General features: G+C 36.2%; 1 protein-coding gene across 1 annotated transcript; it reads left to right on the plus strand.

The window, feature by feature from the left end:
- The first annotated feature begins 3,925 nt into the window (after positions 1-3,925).
- Positions 3,926-5,703, plus strand: LOC127083423 (protein CANDIDATE G-PROTEIN COUPLED RECEPTOR 7). The gene has a single exon (XM_051023733.1). It carries the CDS (start codon positions 4,140-4,142, stop codon positions 5,451-5,453), a length of 1,314 nt encoding a protein of 437 aa, XP_050879690.1. The 5' UTR covers positions 3,926-4,139; the 3' UTR covers positions 5,454-5,703.
- The last annotated feature ends 13,976 nt before the right edge of the window (positions 5,704-19,679 follow it).

Raw genomic sequence — 19,679 nt, forward strand, 5'->3', positions numbered from 1 at the left:
TTACAACAGCAACAAAGTATCTCCTCAGAAGCTTCTTAAGAGTGAATAATCATAGAAGTAGAAATATAATTGCAACAACAATATTGAACATCTTTCAGAACTTCTAATAGCTGGCGCAAAAGAGGATTTGGAACACATTGTTTAGAAACTAATGACGTTGCACGTCATATGTTCAGAATCAGAACTGGATGTTAAGGCTACACAATAACAAACCATTAGGGTACCAAAATTGTTCTTACACAAATACAATATTTTTATCATCAAAACTCAAGGTATATATGCAGAACCAAATCTTGTTCTAACAAGCTATGCAACTTGGTCTAGTATTTAGCCAATTAGCATTAAAACTGAGCTCTACGGGGAGTTCGATGGGAAAATTTTATATAGTCCCAAAGATAAAGAAATTGAGAGAGAGAGAGAGAGAGAGAGAGAGAGAGAGAGAGAGAAACGAAATTTCAATTGAACAAATGCTTCTGCACAAGGGTTCTATTTATAGAACCACTTGTGTAGGCTGTAAGCTAAAAAGCCCAATTAAGTGTATGTGGCCCATATCTTATGATATACCAAAATTACTTAAGCACGTGATACCTTACCATATTTCATATTCTACTTAAGTGCACCGTACCTTACGATCTTCTACAATTCACTTAAGTGCACTGTACCTTACGGTGTTCCTTATTTACTCTATCTCTCATCAATCCGTCCTTTTGTGTGTGACCCTGTAGGTTTTCGCGGCATTGACAATTATATTCAATCACGTATTTAACATAATAAACAGTGAGCGGTATCTAGCAACACGTCACTGCTACCCAAGACACGAAAATGTCATGTGATCTGACAAATTCTTTTGTGATAATACTTATGTGTACAATTACCCTTTTGCCCTTATGTCTATATTGAACACAAGGCATAGACCGTGTCATCCTTGTCCAGTTCAATATTGGACCCGTAGACATTTATCCTATTACGCAGGATGGGCAAATTCCATCTAGGTCACTCATGTCCCTCAACATGCTTCATGGAGTACCCATCAACTGTCTTTATGGTCATCCAGTTACGAACAATGTTTGATCAGCAATAAGGCACTCGACTCTACATCTAGGGTACATAGTGGTTTCAGGTCAAAAGGTGGTATACCATTATCACCATGAGAATAACTTATTACACTTAGCATAACATTCTATATAGTATTCTCATAGCGGGTCAATCCAATGTAAATATTACTCTCAATATTCATACTTATGTCTAAGACTTGATAACTCCTTATCCATGATCCATGAGATGTGATCATCAATCTATATACATAATAGTCTTAATGCTTTAATGTTATTCCACTTCACAACAAAGCTCGACCACAGATACTTTAAGAATAATGTCCTTATGTTTAATGGAATCTCATGATTAAGTCACACTTGATACATTAAACGGACTAACTATTCTAGTGACTTTATTAAACAAACATAATAAAGAAAAAACTTTTTATTATTAATAAATAATTCGATACAAGTACCAAAAGTATTGGCCTCTAGGGCTTACACCAACAACAAGATATTGAGATAGACTCTGAAGGGGAAGTCATTTAGTGTTCCATGTTGGTAGACACTGAACTAGTAAGTACAAAAGAAGCTCTTAAAAAGAAAGTGTCGCTGAAGACAATAAAAGAAGAACTTGAGGTTATAGAAAGGAACAAGAATTGGGAGTTGATTAAGCTTCCAAAGAACAAGAAATTTATCAATGTCATATGGGTTTACAAGGTGAAACTAAAGCCAGATGGATCAATTGGCAAATACAATCACACTGGTGATTCCTATAGTTGTTAACAGGAATTGGTCTCCGATGTATTTAGATGTGAAATCTGAATTTCTGAACGGTCCTTTACAAGAGGAAGTTTATGTATCACAACCTCTTGGATTTGTGAAAAAGAACTAGGAAAGGACGGTATACAAGTTGCATAAAGCCTTATATGTGCTAAAACAAGCTCCTATATCTTGGAATATGAAAATTGATTCATTTTTCAAGCTTCAAGGGTTCAAAAAATGTGAGATGGAGTATGGTATTTATGTTCAACATACATATAAAATCAATATGATTCTGATGTGTCTCTATATTGATGACATATTGCTAACATGAAGCTGTTTAGATGAGATAATTAAGTTCAAGAAGGTGCTGATGAATGAGTTTGAGATGACTGATCTAGGAAATATGACATATTTTCTAGAAATGGAGATTGTGTACTCTGACAAGGATATAATCTTGCATCAACTGAAGTATAACCTTAAGATTCTAAAGAGATTTGACTAATGAATTACAAGTTTGCAATCACACCTGCTGAAACAAATCACAAGTTGGATTATGATGTCGAGAGTGATGAACAAACCAAATTGGTCACATTACCAAGCTGCTGTTAGGATACTGAGGTATATTAATGAGACTCTGAAGTATGGATTTTTTTCCTTGTGGTGTTGAAACTGAGTCATAGCTGATGTGCTATTAAGACTTTGATTGGTGTGGAGATAGAGTTGATAGAAGAAGTACTTCTGGATATCTGTTCAAATATCCAGGGGTCCTATTTCTTGGTGTTCTAAGAAGAAACTAGTGGTTGCATTGTCAACCTGTAAAGCTGAGTACATTGCAAGTGCTTTGTCTGCTTGTCAAGCTGTATGGATTCTGAACTTGCTGTAGGATCTGAAGATCAAGGTGAGCAAACCTATGAAGTTAATGATCAACAATAAATCAACTATAAGCCTTGCCATGAGTCTAGTGATGCATAGAAGAAGCAAGCACATTGACACAAAGTTTCATTTTCTGAGGAATCAGGTTCAAAATGAGGTGCTTGAAGTTGTGCACTGTAGCATTCAGAAGCAGCTGACAGATGTTCTGACCAAAACTATCAAGACTAAACACTTTATTCACTTGAGGGATGAAATTTGTGTTGTTAATTATAGTTCTGAATATGGATTAAGAGATGGTATTGGAGTGTAATCCAATATTCAGTTAGCATTTCATTTAAGTGTCATTTAAGTTTAATTTGAGATGCATTTAGTTTGACAACTGTTTTAGTGTGTGTATAAATACTGAACTTCTATTCACTTAGAAAGTAGTTGTAACAAAATTTTGATTTCACTCAAAAGTTAGTTACAATTTTTTTCTTCCATCTTCATCATCTTCACCAACACTCACCGACACGTTAACAATTGTTTTCTATTAATTGCTCTTTTTTTTTTGTAACAACAATAATACCAACATTTGTATTTTTTTTTCTTTAAAAAAATCTACAGTTTTCTAGGAATTTTGAGAGGAATCAGATGAAAAAGAGATATGAGTTGATTGTGTATGGTTATTCATATCTTAATAAATTGAAAAAGACTTCCCATATGCATATAGTATGAATAGTCAAACAAAAATATAGCAAAATTGATTATTATGGAAGGACAATTATTTAAATTAGTCAAAAATTTATATCCTCTCTATATAGTTATAGATTTATTGATTTTAAATTTTTTTCTTTAAAATCAAAATTTTATAAAAATTGCTTCATCAAAATTTTACAAAAAATACATTTGTGTTGATTTTAAAATTTATTTATGGAATTAATTTATATAATTGATATTGAAAAGATATAATTGATATTGCAAATAATATATTATTTTCATTTCAATTACACATGTAATAGTAGTAATAGTAGTAGTAAGCAATTGATGTGTATAACCTTTTCCACTACCTTTTTCACTAACAATACATGGAAATTATACTATTTTTTCAATAAAAAAATTGTTAACTTTTTTTTCAAATTTAAATATTCATATTCTAAATCAAAATTAAATAAATAAAAAAAGTATAACTTCCGCGAAATGACGAAGTAATGGTTGCGGGCCGGAACGGGCGTAGACAAAAAATTAAATTAATAACCTACTTACAATGCTGAAATTAACTTTTCCACATAATATTCTTCTGTAAATAGACCACAACACCCAACTAGCAAATAAATCAACAAATCGCGTCTTGTCCAAACCGCTCAGGTGACAATTCCAACTTAACTAGTTCGCTGCGTCGTTCATTCGCCGACACTACCCGCTACCAATTTCCAGATCTGATCCGAAACTGAAACGTTTCATCGATCCAAAATCTCTCACGAATCGATGGAGCGTTCTTCCTTTCAGTTTCTCTTTTCCGTTTTCCTTTTGCTTTCTGTATTACCTTCCTCTTTCTCCGAGATCCGTTTCTCCGAGATCCGAAACGACGACCGTCCCATCGTTCCGTTTGATCAATTCGGTTTCACTCATAACGGCCGTCTCGAACTCAACGTCTCCAAAATCTCACTCTCCAATTCCAATCTCGATCTCTCCAAGGTCGGTTTCTTCCTCTGCACTCTCGATTCATGGCTTCACGTTCTTCAACAGCTTGAAGATGGTGAAATTCGTTGCGCTCTTCAATCGGATCTTGTTAAATCCGTTTTCACTTTCAATTCTCTCAACGGTAAAGATTCATTCAACACGCTTTACAATGAAACGGACGCGGATCAGTATAATCTTGTTTTCGCTAATTGTCATCCGCAACAGCTTAGAGTCACCATGGATGTTGATTCGGCGATGTATAATCTTGACGGAAAAAGTAACGTCCGTGATTATCTCTCCGCCGGTAGAACCATTCTTCCTAGGGTTTATTTCATTTTCTCTTTGCTGTACTTTACTCTCGCCGCGGTTTGGATTAGTGTTCTTTACAAAAAACGGTTAACAGCGTTTCGAATTCATTATTTTATGCTTGCTGTTATTATTCTGAAAGCTATTAATCTCTTGTGTGAAGCTGAGGATAAATCGTATATTAAGCGCACTGGAAGTGCTCATGGTTGGGATATACTGTTCTATATGTTTAGTTTCCTTAAAGGGATTTCGCTTTTTACTCTTATTGTATTGATTGGTACTGGTTGGTCTTTCCTCAAACCCTTCCTTCAGGATAAGGAAAAGAAGGTTCTCATGATTGTGATTCCTCTTCAGATTGTTGCTAATATTGCTCAGGTTGTTATCGATGAGAGTGGACCTTATGGTCATGATTGGGTTACCTGGAAACAGATTTTCCTCCTAGTTGATGTTGTTTGTTGCTGCGCCGTGCTGTTTCCTATTGTATGGTCGATTAAGAATCTCCGTGAGGCTGCTAGGACTGATGGCAAGGCGGCTGTTAATTTGATGAAGCTGACTCTATTCAGGCATTACTATGTTGTTGTTATCTTTTACATTTACTTCACAAGGGTTGTGGTTTATGCGTTGGAGACTATTACTTCGTATCGATATTCTTGGACTAGTGTGGTTGCTGCTGAGTTGGCTACACTTGCTTTCTATATGTTTACGGGTTATAAGTTCAAGCCAGAGGCTCACAATCCCTATTTTGTTATTGATGATGAAGAGGAAGAGGCTGCTGCTGAGGCGTTGAAGCTTGAAGATGAATTTGAATTGTAATTTCACTGCAAAGAAATTGATACAGATTAAAGGTTTTGCCAGAGTAGATAGATGTGGTTGAAGATGCTGGTTGCTGCTGCTCAGCAATGTTCAGGTTTCATCATAACGAGAACTGCAAATTTTAATGTTACATTTTATGGGTATAGTAGTTGATATTCATAAATCATTGTGCTATAAATATTTTAGATTCTTGTGTAGTGCTGTGAACATTATATTCTGTCTAAGTATTCATACTGATATTTTGAGAACACTTTTTTTTCTCTTGCCATGATTGCTTTTATTCTAATTATCTTTCAACTTTGTATTCTGTACTTGTAAATTCATGAATTTGCTTTTAAATTTTCCAACCATTAGCTCTAGAGTTGTAATTTTGTAGTAAGCATTAATAGTCTATCATTGTAAACTTTCCATTCATATAATTGATCTGCTTATTTAGAGGTAGATGTACAAATACAATGACGGCTACTATGCTGATGTAATTGTATTTAAGAATCTAACATGGGTAATGATTGTGATTCTGTCAAATAGTGGGAAATTCAAATCTTGGATATCTTGAGTTTCAGATGGGGAAGTAGGGAGAGAATTCTCTGAAAATAAGTTACTAAGCCAAGCAGGATCTGTGGCACAGCCCTGTTCCACCAAAAAGTTATGCTTGTTGTTGATAGACTAGGATTGTTGTGACATGTCGGGGTGTTTGCGGGGGCTGGCTTGGCTCGGGTTTTAGAGGATCCGATACCAAAACCGATGAAAAATATATGAATTGGTTTGGATTGAATTTTCAAACTTTTATGATAAAGCTCAAACCGAATCAAACCGAGAAATAACGGATTGGTTTGGATTTGATTGATAGGGTATATTAAAAATAAATGTGAAAAAATATTTGAATAAAATAATTTAATTACATCAAATAATTTTTCATTATACTGTGCTTATAAAGACAGTAGGATATTTGGAATTAGATTTTCTTAAATGAAAAATCCCTAATTTTTTCTCGATATAGGCTGTGAACAATCACAAACGACACTTAGCTTTTTTCTTCTTGAAGTTTAATGCTTGTTACTAGTTTTTATGATAATGATATGATTTATGCGAATCAATTATGGACGGATTTGTTGGTAGAATATTAGAAACCGGTTGTCCGAACCAATTAACGTTGGATTTCATTGGGTTGATTAAGGTTTTGCCGGAATTGAAAAAATGCCCAATCCAAACACTGGTTTGGTTCCGATTCTGATTTAGTTTGGATTTGCTCAAAGCACTGAACACCCACACCCCTAGTGACATGGTGAGTATGGCAGGGATGTGTGCTACTTAGTTAAGCAAGCATGTAGAATTTAGAATGTTCACACTATGAGGGGAAGCCAGGGACACAGATGAGAAACAAGTTGGTTATAAAGGTGGGAAGAGAGAGATTGAGGGCAGGGATGGCAAAAGGCATTAAGCCACAATGTACAAGCTCTCAACTTTGGAATTAAAAGAGGCTTCAATTTTTTCTTCTTCTTTCTTGTATTTCTATTAGAAATCCTATTACTGGTTTGCTTTCCTAAAATAAAAGCTGTATTTCTAGAAAAAATGTGTTTTTTCTGAACTTGACAATCAGTCTGATTCGTCATATGTTGGAGTCCCATTTTCCATCGCACATGGAGGCCAATGTGTCTCAATTAGTTACTGCCAAGAGCAAAGTTTAGGATCTATTACACAATTTACAAGCTTTTGCATATATAGAGTAGGCAACGGAGAAGGAGAACAACATCAATGTGTTTCACAACTTGTCAAATATCTTGAAGGAGAAAGGGACTCGATCATCACAAGTGGAGGAGAGAGAGGATGAAATCTTCTAACTCACACTGGCTACGGCCAAGGCAGAGTATGACATTTATCCTCACCTAGTTGCTAAATGAATGAAGCTACCTCCATTTGAAGGCATGCGGGTGCCTCACTAAGGCATAGATGTATTTTCACATCTTTCACCGATCAACTATACATGGAGGGATCTAGTTTCAATTGGTTCACCATTCAGTTGGAGGTTTACTTTAATATCATATTGGTTCAAGAACTTCAAACTCCTCGATATCCCTTTCAATATAAGCAACAATATATATGATGGTAAATTCTTGGGTACCTTTTATTTTTAGTTGGGTACCTATTTTTAGTTGGGTACCTGGACCCTTAGTGTTAATTAATTTAAAATTTAAATTTTTTAAACATAAAATTAGCAGAAGATCCGTGTGTTTGTACGGTAAGTCTCAACGTATAAAATATGAGAAGATCCGTGTGTTTGTACGGTAAGTCTCAACGTATAAAATATGAGATGGTAAATCTTTCATTTTAAAATGAGATTAAATTAAATTAGACATTTAGACTTCAAATGCATATAATTTAATAGATATAACATTAATTAAATTACAACAAAGAGAATATGATAGTTGATATGTCGAGCAAATGATATTAAAAAGTGAAGTTGTATTAATTGTTATGAAATAAAATAACAATGTTATTTGAGAAATTAATATGACCAATTGTCGAGATGACATGATGTTATGGAAAACTTTTTGAAGATAACATTTGTGGTTTGAGGTAAGAATTTGTTGTCTTTGTTGTGTATCAAGATTTTCAATTCAACTTTATTCTTCATGACATATATTTGTCTGTGATTGAAAATATTTTTGGACAAATATAAACCCATACAGTTCAATCATTAACTCATTTAGAAAGTAACGTAAAAATATGTATGATATGAATAGATTTACCGAATCAGGATTCTGTTGAAGCTTTGATCAACAATAAATACGTTATTTACATAAACAACCTACACTATATGAATAGATTTACCGAATCAGTATCCTGAGCTTTGATCAACCATGAATACTTTATTTGCATAAACAACCTACACGATAATAATAAACATAGAAATGGTAGAAGTAGTTACAAATTTGAAGTTTGAAATGGAGACATGGTTCATTATATAACAATTCAACTCATCGTGAGTAAATCAAAATTATGTCTGAGTTGCTTAAGATGTACTCGGGTGGGTATATGTCGAAATTTAAACACATACATCAACATGCTTAAGCATCATCATTTATGTCGAAATTTAAACACATACATCAACATGCTTAAGCATCATCATTTATAAGAATGTATAATGTTCCACTATAAAACGCATGAAATTCTATAATGTGTTCAGTAAGACATCCTAAGAAAAGGAAAATAACATAATTTAATGCATGAAGATGTGATTAAATCCACTGTATAACCATTCTGTTTTCAGACAAACTTTATGTATAATATGACAATGTTTAATGAATTAAAAACATGTTGCAAAAACTCAAAAACATAGAAAGGCAAAGAAAGCAACAATGAAAGTGACCTCATAGTCTGGAATAGAGGTGTTTGTGGTGCGGTTTGGGCGGTTTTTGCGATAAAAACACCCGAACCACAAGAGAAAAAAACATGTGGTTCAGTTTGGTTTAGTTGACTTTTAGAAGTAAAATCAAACCAAACCAAATCAAATCAATGCGGTTTGGGTTGGTTCGATTTTTTATAATATTTTTATTGAGCCATATATACTCATATAATACTTTGCGCTCGTCACAATTTTCAAGATTCTTCGCAAAGCAGTTCGACTACCTCTGGGGACACTTCTGAAGCGCAATCTCTTGACAACATCTTGACCAAGATTAAGACGAAAATCCTTGATGTTGATTTGTTCAAAGTTTTAGAAGAAAGCACCACTGCTCATATTAAACTCAAGAAGATTTTGAAACAAATAAACATCTTGGAAACTTCTGCTGAGGTTGACAATTTTGTGATGGAGCTGATGGCCCTCATTGACTTGGCGACTGCAGACCTTCATTGTCAAAGAGATCTCTTCCAGCAAATCTCCACAAAATCCGAGACTCAAGTTGCTGAATGGGATGTTGTTGCTATTTCGACTGACAAAGTTTCAAAGCTGCAGCAGCTTTCTGAAACTTATATCAAAGAAGTTGCTGCTTGTGATGATAATATCCAGAAATGGGAGAAACAAATAGCTGTTCTTCAAGAAAAAATCTCCCAAGAGAAAAAGCGCAGAGCATCCATACAACAACCTAAGCAAAATGAGATTGACGACGAATTGAAGGTGGGTATTCGACATGCAGAAAGGGCTCAGCAACTTAGTCAAGAGATTGAGACTCTCTCTATCCACAGAAGTCTTTGTGATCATCGACTCCAGTTTCAGAAAAAGAAATTTGCCACATTGAAGGAAGCTTTTGCTAGTATCAAATTGTAGTCGAATTAGTTTAACAATTCTCAGCCCTTTGAGGCTTTCTTTGTAATAACTTTGGTGCCATTTTTGTTTGGCAAAGCTATCACAATTATTTTCACAATTATTCTACTGCTATTTTTACTTCTTGCAATATTGGCTTATATTTTTTCAAATACTTGCCATTTATCTTTAAGATTCTCTCGTCTTTTCCTATCTCTTCAATCTCATACGCACCATTTGAAAAACTTTTCAAAATCTGGAAAGGTCCTTCCCACTTAGGAGACCATTTTCCCATTAATCTATCTTTTCGATCCATAGGAAGGATTACTTTCCAAACAAGACCACCAATTAAAAAGGTCTTGAATTTTACTTTCTTATTGTAAAACTTTTCGACTCTTTCTTTTTGTCTCTTTATTAGATCCAGCGCACGCAACCTTTCTTCGTCTAAATCAACTAATTCGTCCATCATCATACTCCAATATATATCTGATGGGATTTCATGATGCCTTTGAACTCTAACTGATTGCAAATATATTTCGACTGGTAAAACTGCATCATGTCCATAGGTCAACTTAGATGGAGTCAAATTCGTTGCTTCTTTTGGAGATGTTCGACAAGCCCACAAAACTTGATCTAAAGTTTTATGCCAGTTTTTAGGTTTTCTCCCCACATGCTTTTTGATCAAATTTATCACTACCTTGTTGGCTGCTTCAACTTGTCCATTGGCTTGAGCATAGTAAGGTGTCGAAGTAAGGAGTTTAAATCCTGTTTCTTGTGCAAATTTCTGCATATTTTTACCAGTGAACACAGATCCTTGATCTGTTGTTATTGTTTCTGGTATCCCAAATCTATAAATTATGTGCTTTTGGATAAAATCTATAACTGCTTCTTGATCCACATTTACCAATGGTATGGCTTCAATCCACTTAGTAAAATAGTCTATTCCAACCAAAATGTACTTTTTCCCTTTTGAAGAGGCTGGTCGAATTTCACCAATCAAGTCTAAAGCCCAACATCTAAATGGCCAAGGCTTTATAATTGAATGCAACTCACTTGCATGAACATGTGGTATGCCTGCATGTACTTGACATTCCTCACAACCTTTTGCAAATTCGACACAGTCCTTCAGCATTGTTGGCCAATACATTCCTTGTCGAAATAATAACCATTTCATTTTATGACCTACTTGGTGTGCGCCACACGCTCCACTGTGCACATTCGACAAAGCTATGTAAGCTTCATCTTCACCTAAGCATTTCAACAAGACTCCTTCTACAGTCTTTTTGAACAATTCGTTTCCAAAAAGTGCATAACTTAAAGCTCTGTATTTTACCTTTCTTTCGGCTTTCTGATTTGGGTCTTGTAGATAATCCTTGATGGGCTTTCTCCAGTCTTCAATTCCTGAATCATCTATATTGAATATCTCAAAATTTTCTTCGTCACCATATCCTAATCTTATTGACTCCAAATCTGATGGGGACAATTTGGCAGATATGACTCTTCCTCTGACTTCAATAGCCTTTTATAACTTTTCCTTCAACACTTTGTATCCAGAAGCAAGTTAAGCAAGGTCATTTGCCTCTTGATTCTCCACCTTGGGAATGTGCCTAAAGGCCACATTGTCGAATTCCTTGAGAAGTCTATTGGCTATTACAAAGTACATGATTAAATTTTCTTTCACACATTTATATTCTTTAGTCAACTGCTTTATCACCAGTTCAGAGTCACCCATTATTTCGACTCTTGTTGCCCCCAATTCCAACAATATTTCAAGTCCAACAATCAAAGCTTCATATTCTACTTCATTATTTGAACACAAACTTTCAACTTTGTACTTGAATTTTGTTGGAATTTTGTCAGGAGAAATAATCAACATCCCAACACCAGTTCCATTCTTATGACTGGAACCGTCGAAATACAGTTTCCATGGTTCTCATTCGACATACTCTACATTTTCGTCTATAGAGTGGTCAGCCATTAAATCAGCAACCACTTGTCCTTTCACAACCTTTAAAGGCAAATATTTCAAGGAATACTCTGTCAATGCTAAAGCCCATTTTCCGATTCGACTATGTAAAATAGATTTAGATAACATATATTTTATTACGTCGAAATGAGAAGAAATGTACACATCAACAGGCTTTATATAATGCTTTAATTTCATACAAAAAAAATATACACATAAACATAGTTTTTCTATAATATTATATCTAGTTTCAGCATCATTTAGGACTCTCCTGAGATAATAGATAACCCTTTCGACGCCATTCTCATCTTCTTGGCACAACATACTTCCTAATGTTTTGTCTGATGTCGAAATATACAATCTCATACTTCTTTTTCTACAAGGAGATATTAGAATTGGAGGACTAGCCAGGTATTCCTTGATTTTGTCAAAGGCAGCTTGTTGTTCTTGCCCCCATGCAAAGTCTTCCTTCTTTAGTCGAAGTAGAGGAGAAAAGGCTTGCATTTTTCCACTAAGGTTGGAGATAAACCTTATGAGAAAGTTGATTTTCCCCAACAGAGACCGCAACCCCTTTTTCGTTGATGGCGCTTTCGCCTCCATTATGGCTTTGGCTTTGTTTTCATTTATTTCGATCCCCTTCTTGTGGACCACAAAACCTAAGAAATCACCCGCCTGCACACCAAAAGCACATTTAAGGGGATTCATTTTTAAACCAAACTTCCTCATCCATTCAAAGGATTGTCGAAGATGGTCTATATGACTTTTCCTTGAAACAGACTTGATCACAATATCATCAATGTACACTTGCATGAAAGTTTCAATAAAGTCATGAAAAATGGAATTCATAGCCCGTTGGTAAGTTGCTCCAGCATTTTTTAAACCAAAGGGCATTACTACCCATTCGTACGTTCCTATTGCTCCAGGACAACAGAAGGCTGTTTTAGGAACATCTTCTTCAGCAATAAAAATTTGATTATAGCCAGAGTATCCATCTAGCATACTTAAATACTCGTGGCCTGCTGCAGAATCTATAAGCATTTCTGCCACTGGCATATAATTTTTTCATCCTTTGGGGTAGCTGAATTTAAGTCTCGAAAATCAATGCATACCCTAAGTTTGCCATTTTTCTTAATTACAGGAACTATATTTGCAATCCATTCGACATACCTGGTTGTGCGGATGACCTTGCATTTTAGAAGTCTTTCGACCTCTTCTTTTATTTTAGACAGAATCTCTGGTGCGAAGCGTCTTGGAGTCTGCTTTACTGGCTTCTTTCCTTCCATTATTGGCAGCAGCAATTCGACCAAACTTCTATCTAAACCAGGCATCTCGTCGTAGTCCCATGCGAAGCAGTCTTTGAACTCTTTCAACAACTGGACTATTTCGACTTTGAACTAGGGGTCCATCTTTGCGCTTATGTAGGTTGGTCTACTTTCTGCCCCCAGTCCTAAATTTATTTCTTCTAATGGATCCTGCGCCACCATCTTCACGTTAGTTGACACTTGATCTTTTTCGAACCCCAGAGGTTCGTCATCATAAATGGCGTCAAGCTTTTGGCGTTGCCATTCGCCCATCTGGTTGTTATCATAATCTTCTGCAACGTCTCTTTGGGGACATTGTTCGTTGGAATTTTCTTTGTTGGCTTCGACAACCATATATTTTACTTCGGCCTCAAGGGCCTCTTTGAGTTTATTTTCGGCTATGTAAGCTGTAATTCTTTCGAGCGCCGATTCTTTACTCATCATCATCAAATTCGCTTCCCCATCCTGTTGGTGCTATATGAGCAGTTCCCCACATGTAGTTTGATTCGCCAATTACTTCTTTGTCCCACTGAAAACCATGTGTAGGATGAAGGTCCCTGGAATAGATAGTCCGTTTAATGTATCAAGTATGACTTAATCATGAGATCACATTAAACATAAGGACACTATTCTTAAAGTATCCGTAGTCAAGCTTTATTGTGAAGTGGGATAACATTAAAGCATGAAGACTATTATGTTTGTAGACTGATGATCATGTCTCATGGATCATGGATAAAGAGTTATCAAGTCTTAAACATAGGTATGAATATTAAGAGTAATATTCATACTGGATTGACCCGCTATGAGAATACTATATAGAATGTTATGCAAAGTGTCATAAGTTATTCTCATGGTGATAATGGTGTATACCACTCTTCGACCTGAAACCACTATGGACCCTAGATGTAGAGCCGAGTGCTTTATTGCTGATCCAACGTTGTCCGTAACTAGATAACCATAAAGACAGTTGATGGGTACTCCACGAAGCATGCTAAGGGACATGAGTGACCTAGATGGAATTTGCCCATCCTGCGTAACAGGATAAATGTCTATGGGCCCAATATTGAACTGGACAAGGATGACATGGTCTATGCCTTGTGTTCAATATAGACATAAGGGCAAAAGGGTAATTATACACATAATTATTATCACAGAAGGATTTGTCAGATCACATGACATTTTCGTGTCTTGGGTAACAGTGATGTGTTGCTAGATACCGCTCACTGTTTATTATGTTAAATGCGTGATTTAATATAATTGCCAACGTCGCGAAAACCTACAGGGTCACACACAAAGGACAGATTGATGAGAAATAGAGTAACTAAGGAACACCGTAAGGTACGGTGCACTTAAGTGGAATACGAAATATGGTAAGGTACCATACGCTTAAGTGATTTTGGGCATATTATAAGATATGGGCCAAAATACACTTAAGTGGGCTTTTTAGCTTGAAGCCCACACAAGTGGTTCTATAAATAGAACCCTTGGGTAGAAGCATTGTCACTCTTGCATTCCGTTTCTCTCTCTCTCTCTCTCAATCAGAGCCTTCATTCGTAGCAGCTAGCACTGAGATTGAAGGAATTCGTTCGTGTGGACTGAGTAGAGATGTTGTCATCGTTCAACGTTCGTGATCGCCACAAAAGGTAACGATTCTATCACTGATCATGCCCATTTGTAAGGATCACTAAATGGAGAAATTTTTAAATTCCGCTGCGCCTTGGATGGCAATTCTCCTTCAGTGGTATCAGAGCCACTTACGAAACCATGAATCTGATAACTGTTTATTTTTTTGTATTAATACGATTAAAACAGAATGAATCAAAGATTAAATTGAGATCGATCAAATTATATATATGATATAAGTAATCCTGATGCAAAATACATTATATATGATATAGTGTTCTTGTTTCGTTCATTCAAACACTCAATGGTTGTTTTCCTTTGGGCGATCAATGGTCGTTTGCTTCTTGATCCGACATTAGTATGGTGAAGCAATGACGTGTTGATCAATCATACTGAATCAATAATCGAGATGTGTTTGACGGTCTGAAATTGGTGCATCAGGGTTAGTGACGGCACAAGGGTTGTGTTGTCAGAGAGTTATGCGATTAGGGTTGTGACTGCACAAGAGTTGTGCTTTCTAACAAATTTTCGTACAGTGTTAACCGGTTAACGCATATGGTTAACCGGTTAACGCAAGACAAAATACTGTTTTCTAAAAGATTTTCAAACAGTATTAACCGGTTAACGTATATGGTTAACCGGTTAACGCGAAACGGAATACAGCTTTCTAACAGTTTTTCAACAGTGTTAACCGGTTAACGTATTTGGTTAACCGGTTAACGCAAAACAGAATACAAATTATGAACATATTTTCAAACAGTGTTAACCGGTTAACGCATATGGTTAACCGGTTAACGCAAGGCAAAATTCACCCGTTCGGCTAACTCTGCGTAATGTGATCGGTCGTCGAGATTTAATTTGGTTTTAATTAATTAAAAGAATTAATAATAATAATAATAATGTGTTTACTATTGTCTTGTGGTGATCGGTTATGGCCTTAGTTTTCCTTTATTTTGTTTTGGGTTTTAAAATACGACCTACGTGTCGTGCCTCTCTTTTAATCTCTCAATGTAACTTCTTTTCTCATCTCACTCCCTCGTATGTAAAACGAGTTTCTTTATGTAATGTAATGTTATGAAGAAAGCAAAGAAGTCAGTGCCAAAGGAGGACAACCTTGAAGATCTTGCTTGGAGAAGCTTAGATCGTTATTAGGTTAGCTTAGGTTCTCTCATTGGCTTGGGAGAACAATTGCGCTAGGGGCCATAACTGTTTCATTATATATGTATGTTGATGCATGTATATGTATGTTGATGCATGTGAGAGATGATTTATATGATAAATAAGCCGGTGAGATCAGAATAATTGCAAATTCCCTCAAATTAAATATTAAGTTTATGCTTTCCAAGTTTTAACACTCATCAAGACTAGTATCGGATAATGTAGGTTTCGCCTACGCGAGGTGCATGTTCTATATTAGTAAGGTGAGATGGGATAATTGTAATATCCAATTGTTAAAACAATGGGTCAAACTTGACTAAACAAATTATAATAAGATTATATATGTTTAGAAGCAAGAGTTGGGAATTATCCATGTGATGGATTGGAATAAGGAGTTATTCACCCAACTAAAATATTCGAGAGTTGTATTAGATACAATTGGAAGGAGTTCCTACCTAAATAACCTAGTTTTGTGTAATCCGCCTACGCGGACTTAGAACGAAGTGAAATATGGATCTCAACCCACTAGAAAATCTTCCAACGGGATTTTCCGAATCAAATGATGAGGGTCATTTGTTTTGAGTAAAATAGTGGGAGCATATTTAATTAAAGGCCTAATTAAATATGTCAATGATACTTATATTTTCATTAATTCTTATGTAGATTACCATGACAGCAAACACCTCTAACAACATCTTGCGATCAATCCTTGACAAAAAAAAATTGTCTGGGACAAATTTTCTGGATTGACACCGAAACCTGAGGATTGTCCTCAAACATGATAAAAAGCTGTATGTCTTGGAGAAACCTATTCCTGAAGAGGAACCTCCTAGTTCTGCACCTAAGGCAGAAAGAGATGCTTATAAGAAGCATGTCGATGATGCCAATGAAACTGCTTGTCTCATGCTAGCTACCATGAACTCAGAATTGCAAAAGCAACATGAGAACATGGCAGCGTTTGATATGATCGAACACCTGAAGATGCTCTATCAAGAGCAAGTGAGGCATGGGAGGTTTGAAGTTTCAAAAGCCTTTTTTCAAGGCAAGTTAGCTGAGGGAGCCCCTGTAGGTCCCCATGTGCTCAAGATGATTGGGTATGTGGAAAACCTTGAGAGATTGGGTTTTCCCCTCGGAAAGGAACTTGCGACTGATTTGATCTTGCAATCGTTGCCAGATAGGTTCAGTCAATTTGTCCTAAATTTCAATATGAATGATATGGAAAAATCTCTTCCTGAACTGCTCGCCATGTTAAGAACTGCTGAGCAGAATCTGAAGTCAAAAGGGAAGTCCATTCTGATGATCGGAAATGGAAAGAGACAGAACAAAAGGCCCACTAAGCAGGGTGATAAAGGGAAAGGCAAGGAAGTTGCCAAACCCAAACCCACCGTTGCTGCTTTAAAGCCTAGTGGAGGCATAGCAAAAGAAGGCACCTGCTTCCATTGCGGTAAGACCGGACACTGGAAGAGAAACTGCCCAAAGTACCTGGAAGATAAGAAGAATGGAGTAGAGACTTCAACTTCAGGTATTTTTGTTATTGAAATTAATTTATCTACTTCAGCATCATGGGTATTAGATACTGGATGCGGTTCTCACATTTGTACAAATGTTCAGGGACTAAAAAGGAGTAGAGATTTGGCAAAAGGTGAAGTCGACCTACGAGTTGGCAATGGAGCAAAGGTTGCTGCTTTAGCCGTAGGAACTTATGTATTGACTTTACCTAGTGGTTTAATAATTCAGTTAGAGAACTGTTATTATGTACCTGCAATTAGCAGGAATATTATTTCCGTTTCTTGTTTGGACAAGTTTGGTTTTTCATTTATAATAAAGAACAATTGTTGCTTAATTTATTTGAATGATATATTCTATGCTTCTGCATAAATGAACAATGGACTATATGTCCTTGATCTTGAAATGCCTATTTATAACATTAATACTAAAAGGATGAAACCTAATGAGTTAAATCCAACTTACCTTTTGCATTGTCGATTAGGCCACATAAATGAGAAATGCATTTCCAAACTCCATAAAGATGGACTGTTGGACTCTTTTGATTATGAATCATATGAGACATGCAGATCTTGTTTAATTGGAAAGATGACAAAGTCTCCATTCACAGGAAAAGGTGAAAGAGCTAATGATCTTTTGGCCCTCATACATACTGATGTATGTGGACCACTGAACATACCAGCCATAAGAGGTTTTCAGTACTTCATCACATTTACTGATGATTTCAGTAGATATAGTTATGTGTATTTAATGAAACACAAATCAGAGTCCTTTGAAAAGTTCAAGGAATTCAAGAATGAAGTACAAAACCAACTAGGTAAGAATATTAAAACTCTTCGATCAGATCGAGGTGATGAGTATTTAAGCCTAGAGTTTGATGACCATCTGAAAGAGTGTGGGATCCTATCCCAACTTACTCCTCCTGGAACACCCCAATGGAATGGTGTATCTGAGAGAAGAAATCAAACCCTGTTAGACATGGTCCGATCCATGATGAGTCACGCCGATCTTCCAAACTCCTTTTGGATACATGCACTATTGACAACAGCTTACACACTTAACCGTGTTCCATCCAAAAAGGTTGAGAAGACACCATATGAGATATGGATTGGTAAGAAACCACATATGTCTTACATGAAGATTTAGGGTTGCGAAGTTTATGTGAAACGACAAATTTCGACTAAGCTTGAGCCCAAATCTGACAAATGCTTATTTGTGGGGTATCCTAAAGAAACAAGAGGGTATTACTTCTACAATCCTTCAGAGGGCAAAGTGTTTGTCGCTCGAACTGGAGTTTTCCTAGAAAAGGATTTTATTTCCAAAGGAATCAGTGGGAGGAGAGTAGAGCTTGAAGAAATTCAAGAATCACAAAGCATCGATACACCTATGGAGGAATTAGAGCAGGAAACACAAGTAGTTGTGGAAGAGCAACCTGCTCAAGTAGAACAAGACCAGCATAGGTCAAGCAGGATACTTCACCTACCTGAGAGATATGGATATCTCATAACAGATCAAGGTGATGTATTACTCATGGATCAAGATGATCCTGTGACCTACCAAGAGGCCATAACTGGTCCCGAGTCTGAGAAATGGCTAGAAGCCATGAAATCTGAAATGGATTCCATGTACACAAACCAAGTTTGGACCTTGGTAGAGCCTCCTGTAGGAGTCAACCCTATAGGATGCAAGTGGGTCTTCAAAAAGAAGACTGACATGGATGGTAAGGTACATACCTATAAGGCAAGACTGGTTGCAAAAGGATATAAACAAATTCATGGGGTTGACTATGATGAAACCTTTTCACCAGTTGCAATGCTTAAATATGTTCAGATTTTACTTGCTATCGCTGCATATCATGATTATGAAATATGGAAGATGGATGTCAAAACTGCTTTCCTTAATGGGAATCTTCTTGAGGATGTGTACATGACACAACCTGAAGGATTTGACATACCAGAAGAAGCCCAAAAGATATGCAAGTTACAAAGGTCAATCTATGGATTGAAGCAAGCTTCCAGAAGCTGGAATCTTCGTTTTGATGAAACAGTAAAACAATATGGATTCATCAAGAACGAAGATGAGCCTTGTGTCTACAAGAAGGTTAGTGGGAGCATGATCGTTTTCCTGGTATTATATGTAGATGACATATTACTCATTGGAAACGATATCCCTACCCTGCAACAAGTAAAGTCTTGGTTGGGGAAATGCTTTTCTATGAAGGACCTAGGTGAAGTAGCCTATATATTAGGAATCAGAATCTATAGAGATAGATCACAAAAACTGCTTGGCCTAAGTCAGAGTACGTACATAGACAAAGTGCTGAGACGCTTTAATATGCATGATCCAAGAAAGGATTCATACCTATGCAACATGGCCTGTGTCTATCAAAAACACAATCCCCTTCAACTGAGGAAGAAAAGGATCGC

This window comes from Lathyrus oleraceus, chromosome 5 (genome assembly GCF_024323335.1).
Source record: "Lathyrus oleraceus cultivar Zhongwan6 chromosome 5, CAAS_Psat_ZW6_1.0, whole genome shotgun sequence".
NCBI classification, from domain to species: domain Eukaryota; kingdom Viridiplantae; phylum Streptophyta; class Magnoliopsida; order Fabales; family Fabaceae; genus Lathyrus; species Lathyrus oleraceus.

What these genes read in the sequence shown, in the direction of transcription:
- LOC127083423 (XM_051023733.1), top strand. Translation starts at nt 4,140, where the DNA reads ATGGAGCGTTCTTCCTTTCAGTTTCTCTTTTCCGTTTTCCTTTTGCTT.